This window comes from Dreissena polymorpha, chromosome 2 (genome assembly GCF_020536995.1).
Source record: "Dreissena polymorpha isolate Duluth1 chromosome 2, UMN_Dpol_1.0, whole genome shotgun sequence".
NCBI lineage: Eukaryota > Metazoa > Mollusca > Bivalvia > Myida > Dreissenidae > Dreissena > Dreissena polymorpha.
Window position 1 is genome coordinate 115,368,823 of NC_068356.1, and position 19,567 is coordinate 115,388,389.

Sequence of the window (19,567 nt, forward strand, 5' to 3'; positions counted from 1 at the left end):
CATTCATTGCAATTTTGTAGTATTTTTTACGGCACGTCCCCACCTTGTTTAGATTTCAGATTTGGACGAGCAGTTCACGTTTCATATCCATTTCAATTTCTGTACAAGTAATATTGAATGACAAATTGCTTGACCCAGTGCATAACGGAGCATCCATAAGTATTCTGCTATAAGTGTTGTTAAGGGGATGCAAAACAGCTTAACCAATAGTCTTTTAGAAGTTGTTGTTACATTGTTATACTAGAATTAAGTTTATTGTAAAAACACCTGTATATTAAAAATAAAATATTGGAAAACACAGATAACGTTCGTAATAATGTCTAAAATAAGAAGAACAAAGTCGCAACCCATAAGAGAAACAGATTTCGGATAAAGATGAAATGAAAATAGGACAATTGAAACTCGAACGCATTCCGGAGGAGTAAACCGGTTTCAAGGCGCGACGAACCATAAACTGAAGCATAAAACACGCATTTGTAAATAAATAAAAAAAAACTCGCAAAAAGAAGGTATATTTTGTTACGAAAATAAACTATAAAATAATACATATTGTAATATGTTATTAAATTTTATTCATAGCGATTTATTATATTTCAATAATTATTAATAATCCGTTTTACAACCAACCAACATATACAATATACAATATTATTACAATTATATATTTACAATTACATACACATTAAATCTTATATATTGAACGCAAAATAGTGTATTCATAAAAGAAAAAAAAAATAATATAAATACATTTTATAAAAACTTGAAAATGTGTGCGTCGTAATATATAACGACGTTTGTATATAAGTTGAGTACATGCTAATTAAAGATGCAAAGAAGATAATAACATGATAAAACAATATTTCTCTACTTTCAGTTCATGAGGTCTATGACCGGGTTAGCTACAATATATTTCTTGCGAGAGCTATCACACTTGATGTCATATTTACTTTTGTTTTACGTGAATAAAGAATACAAATAGCAAATGATGAATTAATCATACAAATAGCATACGATGAACACACTTGTGTACTAGTGTTTGTAAATGAACAATAAATGTTTGATTTACCTAAAATTCGTTATTTTTTTTAAAGTGTGTTTTGATTGTAATTTGTTATCGGTTGTGTCTTACGTCCAATTGAATGCCTTGAAAATAAATATTCGAAAACAGTCTGGTTGTCAATGTTAACCAATATTAAGGCTTTGTTAAAATGTACCAAAAACATATCGAGCACAAAACTCAATTAACGGAGACGTTGCAGACAGAGCGATTACTTATTGAGGTCGACTCGTGTATGACTATGTAAAATGAACAATTGTTTTTGCAGTTTTAAATAACATCGTTACAGCTAATTCAACAAAAATTCGTGAACACAAACTGCGTACTAGTATTTGTATGTGTAATAAGTATGTCAAAAAACATTTTAAGTAACAGGCACAAAATAAGCGTAATTACTATACATCATATTTTAAACACACCTTTCAAATATTGCTTCAGCAAACACACAATTTTCAGCACAAAACTAATACCGTAAACAATAAGTCCTACTCTCAAACAACATTTTTAAATAAATTACAAGTTAAATTTCTTCTTTTCTATCAAAAACTAGCAGCTGATATGGTAGTAGTGTTTATAACTGGTTAAATAAATTCATGAAATACAAGCTTTTAATGAATATACATGCATAAACTATTGGAATTGAAAATTGCAATCGGTGCATTCTCAAAGTAATCACGAACGTCATAAATGCGACATAAAAAATCACATAGATTAGAAATCATTCGACTTCATTTAAAATATATAGTTTTAATTCCCGGGTTTAAACGATATATTAAAACTTCGAAATAAATCTTGATTATTCAAATTTGCCTGCAATAAGAGCAAACTCTTTAAAAAGGTACTTCCTGCATTTGCAGTTGCATTTCCGATTTCTTGCATGTATCTATAATCTGCAAAAACATGCAGGCGACTGACTTGTTCCATGTATTGAAACCGTTTACCGTGTGTCCATAATAACTGTAAGTATTCTTCCAGATCCAAGTCTATAGGTGTATTATGATTCATTAAAACACGATAGTTGAGCATCAAATCTTTAAAAACAGCGGTGTTCAAGTCACGTAGCAGACTATGTCGAATGACGAATAAGCCCATTGAAGACGAAGAACCTTGATAATCCCAACAGACTTCTTGGTCAGAACTAGTACTAATAAAGTCTTGTTCAGCTTGTAGAAAATTATATAGTGTTGCTTTGGTAGTCCCACAGTGTTGTCGTATGCAATTAGTGGAACACTTTCGTAATTTCGCTTTTTAAATTCGCAACATTTCAATTAACAGTATTTTACGGTATTGACAGCAAAAATTAGTTTCGCTAGACATCTTAGACATTACATAATTGATATGAAACATATCATCTTTGCGTATCCATATATTCCAATGTTGAGTGATTAGCATAAACAAACGGCAAGTAGACATCAAACTTAAAACATTTCTGTATGTTCGTCTCATACGAATATATAATGAATGCTTAAAAAATTCAACGTTTTTTTGAATGCATTGATGTGCTTTATAATTTGTCCTGAAGTCTACTGGGACCGGATTATTATTTAAGTATTTTCTAAGGCATACCATATTTGGACGTTTAATAAACATAACATTAGTTTGTATCCCTCCCCAAAACAAACGATAAGCATGTGGTAGTGGCGTGATATTATTTGCCTCTTTGATAATTTCTCGAATGTAATCCTCTGTTTCATGCATGCCAAAGACTCGAGCCATATACAAAGGCGTGACCTTGTGCTTATTTGAACAATTTAAGATACCTCGCCCATACAACCGCACGAGAACTTTCAGCGTTGAAGTATAACCACTTAAAGCTATAAAATGTATGAGAGAAAAGTTATAAGCATTAACACTACAAAAGTATTAACATATATTCTCGGATGGAAATTGTTAATAAGTTCCGAAAGAAACACGTCTTTTTCAGAATACGATATTTTTAAAGTTGTGAACTTTTCATGGCTCTTTTCGTTTTGTAATAGTTTCAAAGTGGTTAAGCCAAGTTCTGTCGTAAAGTAACTACTTGTTTCCGCGTATTGCTTTCTGAGTAAAATTCTATTGAAGAAAGAAATCTTCATAATCTCGTTTGAGTCACTTAAATTAAATGGTTCGCTAATGATTATTATTATTACTTGTGTCGATTTCAATAGTGAGCGAAGAGCATGTGTAAGTGGTGTATTGCCATTAAAATCACGCATTAAGAGAAGATTAACGGTTTCATTAGGTCGATCAAACATCAAATCAGACAAAAACTCTATGTGGCCATTTTTTAAAATATAGAACATAAAAGTGCTGTTAAAAGAATCAACGTCATTGATTATGTTAAAAGAAGAGACATTCAACAAGCGTTTCATTCTATTCAAAATGTTTAGATCATCAATATTTTGTATCACTGTCCCGTTAAAAGTTGAATGAAGGATATACCAAACCAGCGACTTCAATTATCGGAAATTCCAAACTGAATTAAAGATGTTTTTTTTTACAATAGCCAGATAAACGCTGATTCGGCTTACATTGTATTGCAGAATGCAGAGGCGTGGAACCATTGTCACATATAAACGTACTGTGTTCGATATCCTTCATTATTAAATATTCTTACAGCTCAGTGTTGTCGTTGCAAGCAGCGATACGAACATGAAAGCAACCTGTGGAATCTCTTTCACCAAAATTTAAATGTGCAAATTTAGTTTTAATAATGCCAATCCGCTTATTAGATGATATTACCCACGAATGATTGTACTTAATTGCAAAGGTTTCCAGCCCTTGTCCTTCCTCGCTAGTCATCTCTGTTAATTCCTTTCGTTCTTATTCGTTAAGTTGTGCTACATCTTCTATTCTTGCAACAAGACCACAACGCTCTGCGGGTTGGGTAGCGTGCATATCTATTGTTTCGATTATCTCCTGATCACCATATTGTACAGCTGCTAACAAAGGTGGTCGCCCACCTCTGTCTAGGCAATGTAATGTTTGTGTCTTGGAAACCGTGAGGAGTAGATGCACTATTTCCTTGTGATTGTTTCGAATGGCGGCATGCATAGCGGTTTCGCATGCAATCAGATGCCAGTCATCATGTAATGTTCTGTAACCATCTTCCATTAAATTTAGTTTATTTCCTTGTAGACAATATTGTTTGTCTTTTAACCAATGCAATTCTTTATTACATTCAAGACATCTATCGCGTACACCAATGTTTAATAAATATTTAGAAAGCTCGATGTCACCATTTGATGCAGCATAATATAAACATAGCCAATCAACTGAAAAGCTTTTGTCATATAATAATTTGACAATGTCCAGCTTTTGAAATTTACACGCTAATTCAACTGGTGATATATTTAAACCATTTGCCGATTTGAAATCAAATTGATTTAACAACGAATTACGATGACTTAAAATAAATTTAACTATGTTTGTATGACCCATTTGAGAAGCAATGTCTAACACACTGTATCCCCAATGTTTGAGGTTAGTGCAAATATCTACCGCGAAATGCACACTTAATAAATTTATGAACATAGGCTTTCTGAAGTTAATATCTGCACCGTGCTGAGCAAATGCTTGAAAATGAGTGTCTCGCCCGAACATGGAAGCTAGAAACAATGCTGATTCATTTTCATGATTTGTTTCGTCTACGTTTAGTTTTTTTTCGAAAAATATGTTTGGTATCTCATTGATATCAACGCGTTTAAAAAGTCTAATAAAAGTGCTCTCATGAAAATTAATCTCATTGTTCATTAGTATAAATGAGCGTAGGCGTCTAAATCTATCCTCTAAAAAGTGTCGATTATTTGCCTTTGCAATATGAACAACAAGGTTAATAATGTCAATGCCATTATATCCCTTTTCAAATAATGACATCATGTACTGAGCATTTGCCTCATGACCTATATTAAGGTTGATACGGTAATGGTCTGGCGCTAATTCAGTAAGCCGGTTTATTACAGCAAAATGAGGGATGAAAAAGGTACCATTATCAATAATAAAGAAATTATTGATTTTATTTATCTCGTTTAAATAATCTGTGTTCGATGCGTTTTTAGAATATGAAAATATGCCTCCTATGTTTTCCACGGTTTTATCAATCACAGTTGTTAATAAAATCTCAAAAATAACCTTTGAATAACCGTATATGTCAGAAAAGACTCGATCAAATTGATAACTGTAATACTTGCTAAGACTCACTGAATGTAAACCTTTTGTGTCACTGCTATTCAACATCGATGCAATTAGAAAGTTGGTCGTTTCCGGAAAACTTGCATTATAGTTCACGAGTAAATAAGAACGTTTGTCCATCAAATTACGTTTCTCAAAATGATGAAATTGTACGATATGAAAATCTGTTGCTAGCTTTTGATTTGATCGTAGTTTTCTAAGTAAAATGATAAACTTTATCCACTGCGGAAATTTATGCGCACGGTTGTACAACATATTCGTAATAAGATTTTCATTTCGTTCACTAATATAACATTCATCCAGTGCATCTATAAGTATTATTTTGGTTACACTTGGTAGTTTTGTTGTATTTTTCAAAGGGAAATACAAATACCTATCCAAGCAACCAGTCCCATCATTATCACAGTTCTGATCATAATAAATAGTAGACCACATAATTTCCATTCCTACATTTGAACGGAATTCTGCATGGTAATTTGCAATCATTGTTGAAATGCGACGAAGAAATAGGCTTGGAAGTTTAGTAGACAAAACGTCAAACTTACAGAGATAAAAAGCTATCAAGTCCTGTCTAATTCTTGCTCCTTTGTCACTTTCATTCGCACAAATCAGATGGGCCGCTACTGCAGATTTTCCGTAGCCCATATCTGCCTCCAGCAGTATACCGTGCTTGTCTGAAGTATCGTTGTACACGTATTGCTCGATTAGGTCGAACAGCCATTCACGTCCAACCAACTCCCGGTGGTCGGAATAATATGAAAGCAACGGAAATACCTTCTGTGCTGACCCATTTCTCTCTGATAAGCATCCTGAAATCATTTCATAAGAAACATCTAAAATAACAATAAAACAACACGTGTGTTTCGTTTATACACTAAAAATACGTTCATGATTTCGATTACGCGCAACGTGAAGTTAAGTTTTATCATAAAACATCATTGTATAAGTTCGTGCATTTGCTTTATTAAACAAAATCAACAAGTCCTCGAGCTTGTTTTTGAGTAAAAAAATCCATATGAATTCATGTAATCAATTTATCACAATAACTGATCCGTAACGGAATTGTCGCATTTCCGACTTCCGTGTGTTTGTGCGCACACGTAAAACATGAATGGTGAAAATCAAGCATTTGGAACATCCGCTTTTAATAACAAAATATGAACAATGTAGTATGTAATATCATATTGTTCATAAGATGCTCACGATTGACTTCTTTTTTTACATTTTTTCTAATATTTGACCATTTGACCTCTTTTTTAAACCTCGTTTGCCCACATTCGAATCAGGCCTAGATATTGTCAAGTCCGACCAAGTTTCATGAAGACTGAGTTACAAATCAGTGATTATCCCATATTCTCGTACGGCGAAAGACGCTCTCAAATGTTACACACGATCTTACGTACAAAGTGTAGCGACTTAAATGACCATCTTTTCAGACGTAATATTATTACATCCCCGTTATGTGTATGCGGTCTTCAGGAAACGGCGTCACATTATTTTATCGAATGCACTCAGTATGCACATGCTCGCGGCGAACTTCTTAACACAATATCCATTTATTCCGTCCCCTGCATTCAAACTATTCTATTTGGAGACAACAGACGTGAATACCTAACCAATATTAAAACAGCTGATGCTGATCACAAACTTATAGTTAATAGTAAGCGATTTTACTCGTAAATAAGCCACAGAACGACTCTTAACCCTTTTCTCTTCTTTTCAAATATTTCAAAACAACTTTTATCTTCTTCCCAGAACTCTGCCACTCTATCCTTCACCTTAAAATGTAAATTTAAAACTTGTTTTTCACGATCGAAACACTATGCACGGAGTTTGTCTCTTCCTAATACTGTTATTATTGTGTAATGATCGAAAAACCGATCATGTTCGCCTGAAAACATTTAATTGTATTTGTTTAGGGAGAAGAACTATATTAGACATTGTCTTTCGTTCTAATCCTATTCAAACATGTTCATTGTATAAATGTTACATGTAATGCTATGTAAAAACAGTGTGTATTGCTTGAAATGAATATGTTTAAACTAAATCGGTGATGGGTGTTGTGTATTGGTAATACCTTGAACCAGATTCGAACTTGGCCTAGATGTTGTTATGATTCAGTTTATAACGATGTTAAAGCATTATAGAGTCCTAAATGTGGCTTCTAAATTTGTCACAAATGTTTTGACCTATTGAATTGGTTTTTGATCGCTATTTGCAAGATTCGGACAAGGCATCTTGTCAAGATAGATATCCCAACCAAAATGTTCCCTAAAATTCGTCCCCTATGGTTAAAGCGAGTTTGTTTTTATTACAACAATGTTTATAAGAGTTGACCTGGTGTACTAGTTTTTTTTCCCACTTAAACGCAAATTCGATCGCGGATATGCTTGAAACCGGTCATTTAAGGGGCAGAATAGCATTCTTTAGTCATGCAGTATGAGAGATCGATGTTAGAATGCAATTGCAGCTAACGCGTTAATAAATCAGATATCGAATCACTAATTTAGTTTATTTTTAAGGTTTTAATAAATTGAATTAATTATATAAATAACAGGCGAATTGAGAAGTATACTTTAAAAACCTTCTTGAAAAAATGTTACTTCTGTATTGTTATCGGGTATGTGATAGTGTTGTGTATAATACGATGAAATTTGCTCGAAAACAGAACAATGTTATCTACTAAGATTCTCGGAACACATTTTATTGTAGGTCTATAACAATATTGTTTATTACGAATAGTTAAACAACATACACTGATGCGCGATTTACGCTGAAAAAATAATGAATTCGTCTTTTAATTTTAAACTTTTTAAAACTGAAACACTGATAAAGCGTTAAAAATATGTTTGTTTCCACTAGATTGGCCGACCCTATTTTGTGCCAGCAGTAAACCTTTTTATGTCGTGCTGCAAGTTCAGTTTTCAATCGTTTTGCTAATTCAAGTCATATTTAGTCAATGAACTATATATAACGTTTGCGATACGTTTTGCTACATTCGCTCATTTAAATATCTTTAAATTACCAAAACATCATAGATGTATAAAAATTGTGAATATTTCTGGGTTTTTTGTTTAAAGATAAATGCACACGAAAGTATTCATATTTGCGCACGGACGTAATTATATTTGCTGCAATAAATGGGTTTAATATGATGAAGAAGAACATATACATGTCATAGAAATACATTCACAGACTAATAGCGTTGAAAGTTAGGGCTTACTTTTTTACAAGTACATGTAAATCATAGTACTCCAGGTAACGCTCGTACTTCCGTATTTACAGAATAAAACATTTTGAAAACGAGTTAAACAATATTTGAAAGAGTCATAATAGGTATTATGCACTTGGTGTTTACCTATTTTGTTGTATGTCGTTTCATACTGTTTCTAAAAATGATATCGCGTCAGTTGACATGTAATGTTTACTGTTACTTTTGTATATCTAACAATATGAGATTGTAATGTGTTCGTTTATTGTTTCAAATAGTATCGGTTTGTTTTATATAGATTTACCTTTCATGTATACTATAATAATTATGGTCAAAATTACTCGAATTCGACGTCTCAAAGTTGTCGTCGATCATCTGCTTCTGACTATTTGCATTACAATTTTAATGGATGAGTTTAAATAAAACTAAATGTTTTTACCTAAATATTGTTACCTTGGATTTAAATGAGAAAAACGTTTATATTGGGAATAAATTAGGTCATACCTGTCATTCCGTCGAACTGCGTTTTCGGCAAAAGAGGACGCGCAAGAAACACCAACAGGGCAAGACAGATAGCACCACAAAGCAAATATAAACACAAGTTTGTTTTGCAACAGTTTTTGTCCGGATTTTGTAATGTTTTAATTTCATAAGTAATTTCGAGCCAATTAGATATATTATGTTGGATGTCTTTATGATTTAACACATTATCAATACAAACATATACTTGGTTTCTTTCAGTCTCATTTACTTCGTGTCGTCCCGCGTGTATGATTGTATATCTCTCAACGCATCGGCTGCTCCAATTATAGTTCTGGGAAATCGTAAACATCTTTTCCAAACATTCAAACACAAAGACAGGTCAGAGAGGTTAATATTTGTCGTATCCCATCCTGACATCATAAACACTTCAACGATATTCTTGTAGTCCATTGGCCATTCCCAAGACTTCATTTCCGTCCATTTGATCTTTTTATGAGATTAATTTTGTTCAAGAATGCGTTTCCATGTGATACAAGTTTGGCACCATCTGCAATAGAGTAAAACTGGATAACACATTAGTATGTTTGACAATTGAATGTACTAAATGGATTATTTTGAAAAGAAGTCTTCGGTATTTTGTAAATGCGTGGTTGAGAATGATATTCGTTACCCTTTGGTGAGTTAAAGAAGACCATGAGGGATTTGCAAAAACACCAATGATGACTGTAAATAACTGTTGGCATCACTTATCTCAAATATCTCATTTGTGCTGAACTACGCAAATAGTTAGGTGGTTTATCTAACGTCGAACTTTGTTAATCTGATTTTTTTATGTAAATAATGGTTATTAATAAGGCAGATTTAATATATACATGTAAATGTGTTTAAAGAAAATAAGTTCGAAATATACTTAAGGATTTGAGATGAAAATCGCGAACCATGTATTATAATTAAAAAAAACATGATTGACTTGCATAATAAAAATACATTTAAATAATTTAATTAATATTCACAAAAATCTAATCTATTTATTTTTCACTTGGTATAATGTATACAAAATTAAAAATCATGGTTACTATTCAGTATCGCTATAAGTATATTGCTAATTTTGTCGTATAAGTTGTCTTAAAGAGATTTTCAGATTTGAACCTGTCTGAAAAGTTAAAACATTCTCTAAAACAAAATATGATCTCGGAAAAAGATTCATACGCGTTTCTTATATTTGACAAAAAAATCGGAAAACCTATCTTGAACTCCGTGTAATATCGCCTTATTTCGTATATTTATTCACCCCGAACGACCTTCGAGGATGTGCGTAAAACTACGATTATTTCATAAATATCATATATATCAAAACAAGATATTGCTCCTTATACGCAAGATATGGTCATCGAATTCCTTTAGGTAGTAGCGGTTATGCATACGCATTTGAATAAAGAAGTCCCTAATTTCATTAACATGCTGGAAAACTTTTTCAATCAACGTTTCCTTTGTCTATTACAATTATTTAAGACTGTTCCAAGTAGCAAAGTGGTGGTAATGAATATATTACATGTACTTGACATTTTAAAATAAAAATTGATTGTGAACAAGTTCATTTATTGCCAAAGTTAACATGTCATTTGTCTTCCATATAATAGAAAACGTATTTTAAATCCCATAGTTAATTCCTTATCTGTGAATATACCATGTACAGATGTTGTTTGTTCCGATATGGGCTGAGTATGACCATCAATCATTTCCATGTGTAAATTTAATCAGACATTGGCAAAATTAAACTTTTCTCTATGATAATAGAATATAATATAAAAAAGTAATTCTGAATATGATTGCATTACAGTGAGAATTATAATCTGAGCAATTTGAACAATTTCGGATCCGATTGCTTTCGTTTTGCGAATGCTGTACTACACCATTATCATATGTTTGAGTAGTTCATGATACGTTTATGTAATTAAGATATGTTTCATAAGTTTATACAACATATAAAATTATAAATATTTATTTAAGCAAACTAGGTTACCCTTGCGAGTGAATCTGGAATAAAACTAAAAACTAATTATGTTTGTCGATCAACGATACACCGATCATAGAAACGTCCCATGCAATATTTTTTTATTTTCCTTATGTCGCTTTTATTTTGTAATTTTAAATGACTTATGGCTAGATATTGATGTTTTCTTGTTTGCTGTTGGAAGACAATACCAGTTGTTTGTTTATATGTTCTTTATTTCTCTTGTTACAGCTCATTAATTATCATAAATGCATATAAGATGCATTATGTACAAAATATGTTTCCTAAGTATTGTCTTACCAATATTTATGTTCTTAAGATTGAAATTTGTAAATAAATTATTAAAACAAAATGCGGAAACATATTGAGGATTTGCAACTTGGAATCCTTAATTGTTTTCTTAAACTTTCATTGTGGATGCAGTAAAGCATGGAAATCAGACACATGCTAGGACAAACAGACAATCCGAATTTCGTTTTACAGCTCTCAACCCTTGAATAAACTCCGGGACGCATGTTGAATTAATTACCATTTAATAAATATCAACGCTTTTACATGCAATAACTGCACCGCTGTGCTATCATATCCACATTATTTTCACTGCAACACTTTAAAGGGACCGTCAACCAGATTGACAAAAAAGAAAAGTTCTAAAATACCGTATTTTTTACAATTATTAGTTTATATTGATTAAAATATCACGACTCGTATATAACATTACTTGAAAAAAGTTGTTAAGTTTTCATATTTTCAGTATATGCGGTAATAAAAATTCGCGATGTGAAATCGAAAGTACATCGCTAAAATAGTTGACATAACGATATACACACTATACATAACGCAAGTAGATTGATCATTTTATATATAAAATATATACAATTCACTACGCATGCACAATTCGCATTCCTGTGTTTACCACGTGACGATGATGATCAATCTACTTGCTTATTTATAGTTAACTGGTAGTTACCTGGTACACATACACAGTAAAATTTTAATACCAAATATACTGAAAATATGAAAAATTAACAACTTTTTACAAGTAAAGTAATATACCAGTCGTGATATTTTAATTAATATAAACTAATAATTGTAAAAAATACGTTTTTTTTTAAACGTTTCTTTATTTTTCGTCAATCCTAAGCCGGAAAATAAAATATGTACACAATATCAAATATTTTCAGACATATAGATAAACAGTAATTTTACAAGAAAAAAAGTATTTATTTTAATTTTCCTTATCAGCGAATTTATTATTTGCACGACATTGACTGATATTAAATACCTCCATATGAACGTGTTATCTATGTGAAACATGTTTAAAATAATTATCTTATCTTGAGTTTATGTCACCAGACGTGTAGGCGATACCTGTATGCGAATTATAAAAAGTCGATCTAATATGACCTTAATAAATACAAATTCTCTCGGGAAAAACCCGATAAGATTCTGTGAAAAACACTTTTTGAATTTTTATCAACAGAATTATTATAACTTTACTTTAAAAATGTACGATAGATTAATGAATATTTGAACGAAAAATCCTTATTTGTGACTTTCTAAAGGAACATTGGCACCAAACTAAAACAACGAACTTCTATTGATAACTCTAGAAATCAGTGCGGACTTATTATTATTTAAATTTGGACCAGTCATATATAGTTTCTATAAGATACCTGTTAAAGTCCTTATATTGTCTGCTTCCTGCAGGCGGAACATGTGGAGCAAGCGATTACGAGGAAAATAGGTTATTTGACAAATATACAAAGAAATACAAAACACTCAATGGTCGCTATTCAGTTATTAAGAATTAATTCGAAAAAACATTATAGACTATTACTTTACAAATGACTAGTCTCTTGTAAAAGTACTCATGCATTCATTTTTTCAGACTAAATGGAAAAACAACAGACGACACCCTGGCCGACCTGCTGTCGACAAAACATGGCTTCAAGCTTCGGTCACGATGATCACATATGCTGCAGCCTGTGATCCGGAAAGACATAATATTTTTTGAAATACATATAATGGTTCAGTAACTGTATAGCAGTGTATGTCAATAATAGATTCTTAATGTGTTTTCAACAATACCATGATAAATATTATTTTTGATTAATTTAACAAGAATTATTCAATCATATTGACTAATGTATTAAGCATGAGCGCGATGATTCTCGATATTGTTAATAATCGAATCAAATAGCAATGCCCGACAAACCACTAAAACACGTTTTTCCGAAGAACGCGCGTATAAATATTTAAAATTTCAACATCAGATACTATCCGTGGTCTTTTGGGGGAATATTTGAACGTCGACAGCCTTTATAAGACCACCAACCATGTAAAAAACGACATAAACACGGATCAAACCGTACCAACACGGACAAACGCGGCAGCAACATGCAATCAACACGGACTGTCACGGACAGTCCCGGCAGAGCTACCTACGAATACGGACCAATACGGCAGAGTCGCGGATAACCCCGTATAGACACGGACCAACACGGACTTGAACGTGAAAATGACAGCCAAAATTAAACTAACTGTCAAAATAGATCTTCAAGTTCCAAAAAGATCGAACAAATTCACATAAATTGTTCATAATTATAATTCAACTACATACAAAAAACATAAAAAGAATAGGTCGTTAAATCACAGTGTTTCAAGTCGTCCTTCAAGGACACTGATCAGGCTTTTGAGCTGAAGTATGTCCTAAAATATTCGCGTTGGTTCTTTGCTTTCTTTGTGGTTGAGTAAGCTCTGACATCCCATCTATGAAGGTAGTAGTTTCGCCATCGTCCTGGTATGATGTTATGATTATTCTGATCAGATACACTCGCGTTCTCATTTCCATGGCGCATTCTCGGTATAGCGTGTACCGGTAAGCAGAAACAAGACAGCACAACGCAATGCAAGATTGTAGTGTTTCGACATCGAAAGCAATGCACAAAAATCCAGAACTAGTTTCCCCACTATCCGTCGTCACTGTAAGAGTTCGTACTTGAAGACGTTTCGGAATGTGACATTTTTATAGTGAAAGGTTTAATGAGCCATTTAAGACGAATGTGTCATCCGCAACAATGAAGAACGGCGTTTGATTATCTTCGTTTGGTAAAGGTTCAGGATCAGATGCGTCCAACACCCCTTTATAGATGGTTTTTTTCAGCTCACTGTTGGTATACCATCCGTATACTCATCTTTCATAAAGGGAAATCATTTTTCTTGGATTCAACGGGACACATTAAAATAAAATGTTAATTTACTTTTTACCACTTTTGTTTTTATACCAGTCGACAAATGCTAAGTTGTAAGATTTTGATTCGCTCATTTAATTGCAAAGGGTTAACATTATCCTCTGCGCACTTATTTGACCGGTTCGAGTATGGCTCTTTCAAATCCATTTCGGTCATTAAAAACCACGTTCTGACGATCGATTTAAATAGTGTTTTATTTTTATGATGTTATTATTATAAAAATGTAATGGTTTCCTCATTTTTGGCTATAAAACATATATAAATGTGCTGTTATGTAGAACATTGCATTGTCTTGTATTTATTAAGGCAAACGTTACAAGATTAGAAATTTGTCCAGATTTGGAAGGATAATATGTTAATTTAGTGGCTACCGGTTTACCAAAGGGTAGGAGATCACTGTAGGGAATATGAGTTTATATATGGGGGATATAATTGTTGGTTTTGGTATATGATTTAATTCTTTGACATTGTTAATAGAAAATTACACATTCACGGGGGGGGGGGGGGAATACAAATTTTATCATTCACATACAAAAAATACTTGGCGTCCAATAATATAAGAAAAATATATGATTATATATTTTTACTGTCTCGAAAATATAACCATACACAATCAATACTCTAGTATTGTTCCATCAATCACTGTCCGCTACTTATCATTACGTACGAAACGGAGTAAAAAATAAAAAAAAAAATTATGTTTTTACTAACACGTTCACGAACATTTTCAACAAACAAACATTAAACCGCAACGACTTACACATACTGACAATAATTTCCTCTATACGTTTCAAACACATTGCTTCTGAAACATAATTGTTTGTTGCATAAACAGAGAAATAAAAAAAATGCAATTAAATTTAAATACTGTTTTATAATTCTCCCGTGGGGAGGTATTTAGTTTTTAGTGTGAGCGTAAGCTCACAATAATGTTGCAGAGCATATTTTGCAAATCAGTATGTGCTTAGAAGCCTTAGCTACGCTATGGAAAGACATCCACTGCCTAATGCATCAGACGACAAATGCTATGACCACCATAGTTCACCACTGATACACTGCAGTGGGTAAATATGACTAATACTGTTTAACAGCTTGGAAGACGAGATTGGCCAGTCTAGTGTTTATCATTGAAATCTGTACATATTGGCTGCTTTCAGGGAAAACGGGGCTTAATGCATGTCAAATAATCAAGGACGACATTTCTGATTTTATAATGTTTTTCGTTTAAAGATAATCTCTGGTACTGGAATGACAATTTATGCATATGCATTAAGCTCTGTTTTCCCAAAAAGAAGCTTAAATTATATTTTTTATTAATTATTTAAAAAAACAAACATCTGGACCTGTGCTTTAAGACACACTCTTTATAAATTTGAAAGGGTTGTGTTCATTTAAAAATTGCAATATAAAAAGCTATAACATAATTGTTTAAACTGAGTTGCGTCTAAACTTATACAACAGCGAATACCTACAGTGCTTCAGCGCTTTGATTATTTAATATATTTTAATACGATGTTTACATGAAGCTTACCATGAGCAGCACATGTAATTTAGGAAGGGTTATTCAATAATAACCACTGGTCGTGAGATACTAATATATATTTAATGACATATGATTCTTTTTGACACATGTTATAAATTTGCATGACTACGTCACATTATCATATAGCTTCAACACGTTTATTACATGCACATTTATCATTTAACTTCTCTGATTGGAGGTCTGATATTTATTGTGCCGAAACTGCGTTTTTAAGAAACATACTAGTATATTGAATCTTTAAAAATTCTGTAAAACTTCATTTTCGTTCCAGTCAAGCGAACCAACAGAACCAATAAACAAGAACACTATGTTTTTTATCGTTTTGCTTTGGTGATATATAGACATGAGAATTGTAAGTTTTGCTCAGTAGAATTAATAGCGTGCGTCCAGCGCTTGCAGAAAATCTTATTATAACAAAAAACAAACACAATTAATAAATTTTTCCGAAGTTTTGTCAAGTATAATATTTGCTGATGTTTAACGTCATGTTTTCCGCTGAAATCTGGTTAACAGAAACGGAAAATGTATTCGCGAAAATAGATGACGCGTAGCAAATCATTTCGAGATGCATATATATGTCTATTGTTTATTAGGCTTTTTTTCAAAGGCTTAATAATCTACGCATTCATCTATTCACTTTTTACCTGGATGATGTTTTGGTCCTACTTTATGTGATAAATGTATTCTTTTAGTCAAGTCTATTTCAATAAAAAAGCTCGATCTGTTAATTTATTTGTATGTATTGTCCTATGTGGTAATGAAAAGCTCTTAGACAGGACGGACGTATATCGTCAAGGAAAGAACAAACACAATATTTTTGATGGAAATTGGGCATTTATAATCAAATGCCATATAGTAGAAAAAATAGAACAGATTCTTTCCCTTATGACATTATGTGCGATAAAACACGCGAAAGAGGGAATTCCGTCGATAATATAAGAAGGGAGAGGACGAAATTAAAATAGGAGTAGCTGCCCCTGAAGAGATATTAGCGTAGCCTTACGATAACAGACATAAATTATACAAACAAAAGTATACAATATTGGAAATAATAAGCTTAAACGAACTTTTAAGTTGAAGGCCTGTTATAATCGAATAAATGATACATGAAACTGTATGTGGCCTTACACCATCAAACGCGACTATTCTAATAAATGTTCAAATGAAAAGCATTAATTAACATCATGAAAAGATTGGACGGTATGCGACCTCAAGGAAACAAACGAGTCAGAAAGAAAAAAAGTGATTCGCATAGAATACGAGATAAAAACGAAAACACGACAGACTCCTTTTACCATCGGTCTGTGATAATAAACGAAACATACAAACACATTATGGACTAAAAACAAAAGTGCAATTTAAAAGGTTTGGCATTGAAAAATAAGTCACAATAATCATAACTGGAAAGCAATGGTGTCAACCGCCTTGGACTGTGATGGTGTGTCATTGAATGCATTAGTCTTGAACACCTTGCTCTTTTCTATGTTGTTGGTGAGGCCCAGTCCAGCTGAGTTGTCCGCTACCATAGTGGTCTTTTCCTGAATATGTTATTGGGTGTGAGAGACAAGAGCCGGTTCGTCAGCAAACTCTATGTCATCAAACTGTTTCCAGAGAGTCCACCGAATTCCGCTTTGCTTCTGGTCCGTCGAGGTCTTCATGACTCAGTCTATGTAAATGTAAATGTAAATGTGTTTACATTTTGTAATTTGATTAAGAGTTTATTCAGTAGCGTTTTACAACACATTGAAAAACATCATAAACACGTACAGAGCATAAAATAACAATCACTTTACAATAAGAAAAAAAATCGCAATTATCAAGCATTTGAAAGATAAACATATAAAACAACGTGATTATGATTAAGATTTATAAATCATTCATTGAATAAATGAAAATGTAAAATAGTAAACTAATAGAAATTAATACTATATAAAATCACATTAATATTTGACTTAAACACGCAAAGAATAAAAGTATGTTTATGTGGTAGTAAACATAATCATGCATGCGTACTCGAAGTATGTAATGCGAAAGTTACTGAAACATTGAGTAAAAATCACTAAAATGATATGTTTTAAGATTCTTTTTTTAAAATATGTTAATATTGTCAGATTTAAGAATATACGGTGGTAAATCGTTCCACAACTTTGGACCAATGGTAGAGAAACTTCTGTCACAAAATGTCTTTCGTTTGTTGAACGGGACTACATGACACCCATCCAGTCTGTCAGCGACCCCATGCCTGTGCGACTGGGTGCATACGGTGTCAGGAGTTCGTTTAAGTACCCTGATGCTCTTGAAGTATGACAGTTACACATATGACACACAATTTTGACATTAATTCTGTATTTGATCGGTAGCCAGTGCAAGTCAAATAACGCCTGTTTGGAACTGTCAACTTACCTCCGTTGTAGGACCATCTGTGCACACATATTGTGGATACGTTGTTACTTTGTAAATTCATGATTCAGTCTATGGCCAGCAGGAACACAAAAAACAGCCTTGCTTCAATCCGGTTTCCACGTCAAAAGCATTGGCGAGCTTTTTGCCATAAACAATTATGCAGGTCATCCCTTATAAAACTTCTTGGTGCTGTGGGTGATCTTTTCTTGCACCCCCGGGTGTCTCAGAAGTGTCCACCATATGGACTAAAGGTCAACGCTGTCGAGCGCCTTCTCATAGTCGATGAAGTTGACATACAGAGGCGAATTCCACTGCAGAGATTTTTCCAGAATGATGCGCACGGCTGCGTTCTGACCCGTTCAAGATCTCTCCTCCCGGACGCCGGTTTGTTGTTCACGAAGATTCGGATCTACTGCATCTTTCATTCGCTTCAGCAGGATGCGATAAAAACATCTTTCCAGCGTTACTCCTCAGCAGATGTTGCAGGAACTGAAGTTACCTTTCTTGAGGAGCTTGATGAAGTATCATTCTTTCCACTATTTTTGGTATTTCTTCTTTTCCCAGTATCTTGTTGAATAGCGGGTAACGTTGCTCCACACTGGTATCAACGTCATCCTTCAGCACTTTTGCCGGAATGCTGTCATGTCCTAAGGACTTGTCGTTCTTAAATTGCTGTATGACACTACGTATCTCTTCTTTTGTGGGAGCGCATCGCTTGATTGAAAGATCGCTTGTAGCTGGCAAATATATCCGGTGGGTTCGAAGGTGGCCGGCATGTTGAGTACATCCTGGAAGTTCTCGATCCAACTCTTCTATCCTTTATCATCTTGTCCCTTACTGGCTTCTCTGGCTTGGCAAGCTTTCCTGGTAAGTGACTGAGTATATGTCCTTAGGTATGTTCTCAAGTGCAACCTCTTCCACTTCTGTTGCCAGCGTCTCTATGTAGTTCCGTGTGTCTGCTCTGATACTTTGATCTGATACTTTGCTAGACGTTCCTATTAGCTTCTATGTACTCTGATTATGCTTGTCCTGCTTTCTCTGTTCTTGCTCTGATATTTTGACACTTGCTTTCATTTTTCTTCTTTCTTCAATTTTCTAAAGCGTCTCTGCTGATATCGACTCCTTGAAGGTATCCGACTTGGGGCCTAGTTCATCTCGACATGTTAAGGTCACTGCTACTTTCACGTTGTGTACTTTTTTTTGCTCTTTGGACTCTTCTTCTAGCAGCTCCCCAATACCTTGGGAACTTGTTGGAGATAGTGACTTTTAAAAACATATCTCGTTTACAGGTGTCTTCCTGAGTAGCGGTATTGTAACAATACGTTGGCTGGACCACGCCCTAACGTTGTCCAACTCTTTTTCAGCTTCAGTTTCCATCGGGCAACAAGAAAAGATTATTGTACGTAGCAACGTCTGCTCCTCGGTTAACGCG

The 19,567-nt window shown here is 33.4% G+C and overlaps 1 protein-coding gene across 2 annotated transcripts in view; it reads right to left on the reverse strand.

Moving 5' to 3' along the window:
- LOC127868592 (uncharacterized) overlaps window positions 1–19,567 on the reverse strand; it is a 79,628-nt gene that overhangs the window by 50,454 nt on the left and 9,607 nt on the right. Inside the window, exon 1 of one of the 2 annotated variants that reach the window (XM_052410460.1) lies at window positions 8,943–9,216. The exons of the other annotated variant lie outside the window; for it this stretch is intronic. Coding sequence (XP_052266420.1) covers window positions 8,943–8,949 — 7 coding nt within the window. The 5' untranslated portion in view covers window positions 8,950–9,216. Of the gene's footprint in view, window positions 1–8,942; window positions 9,217–19,567 lie in introns of those variants that run through there. 2 annotated transcript variants of the gene reach the window in all.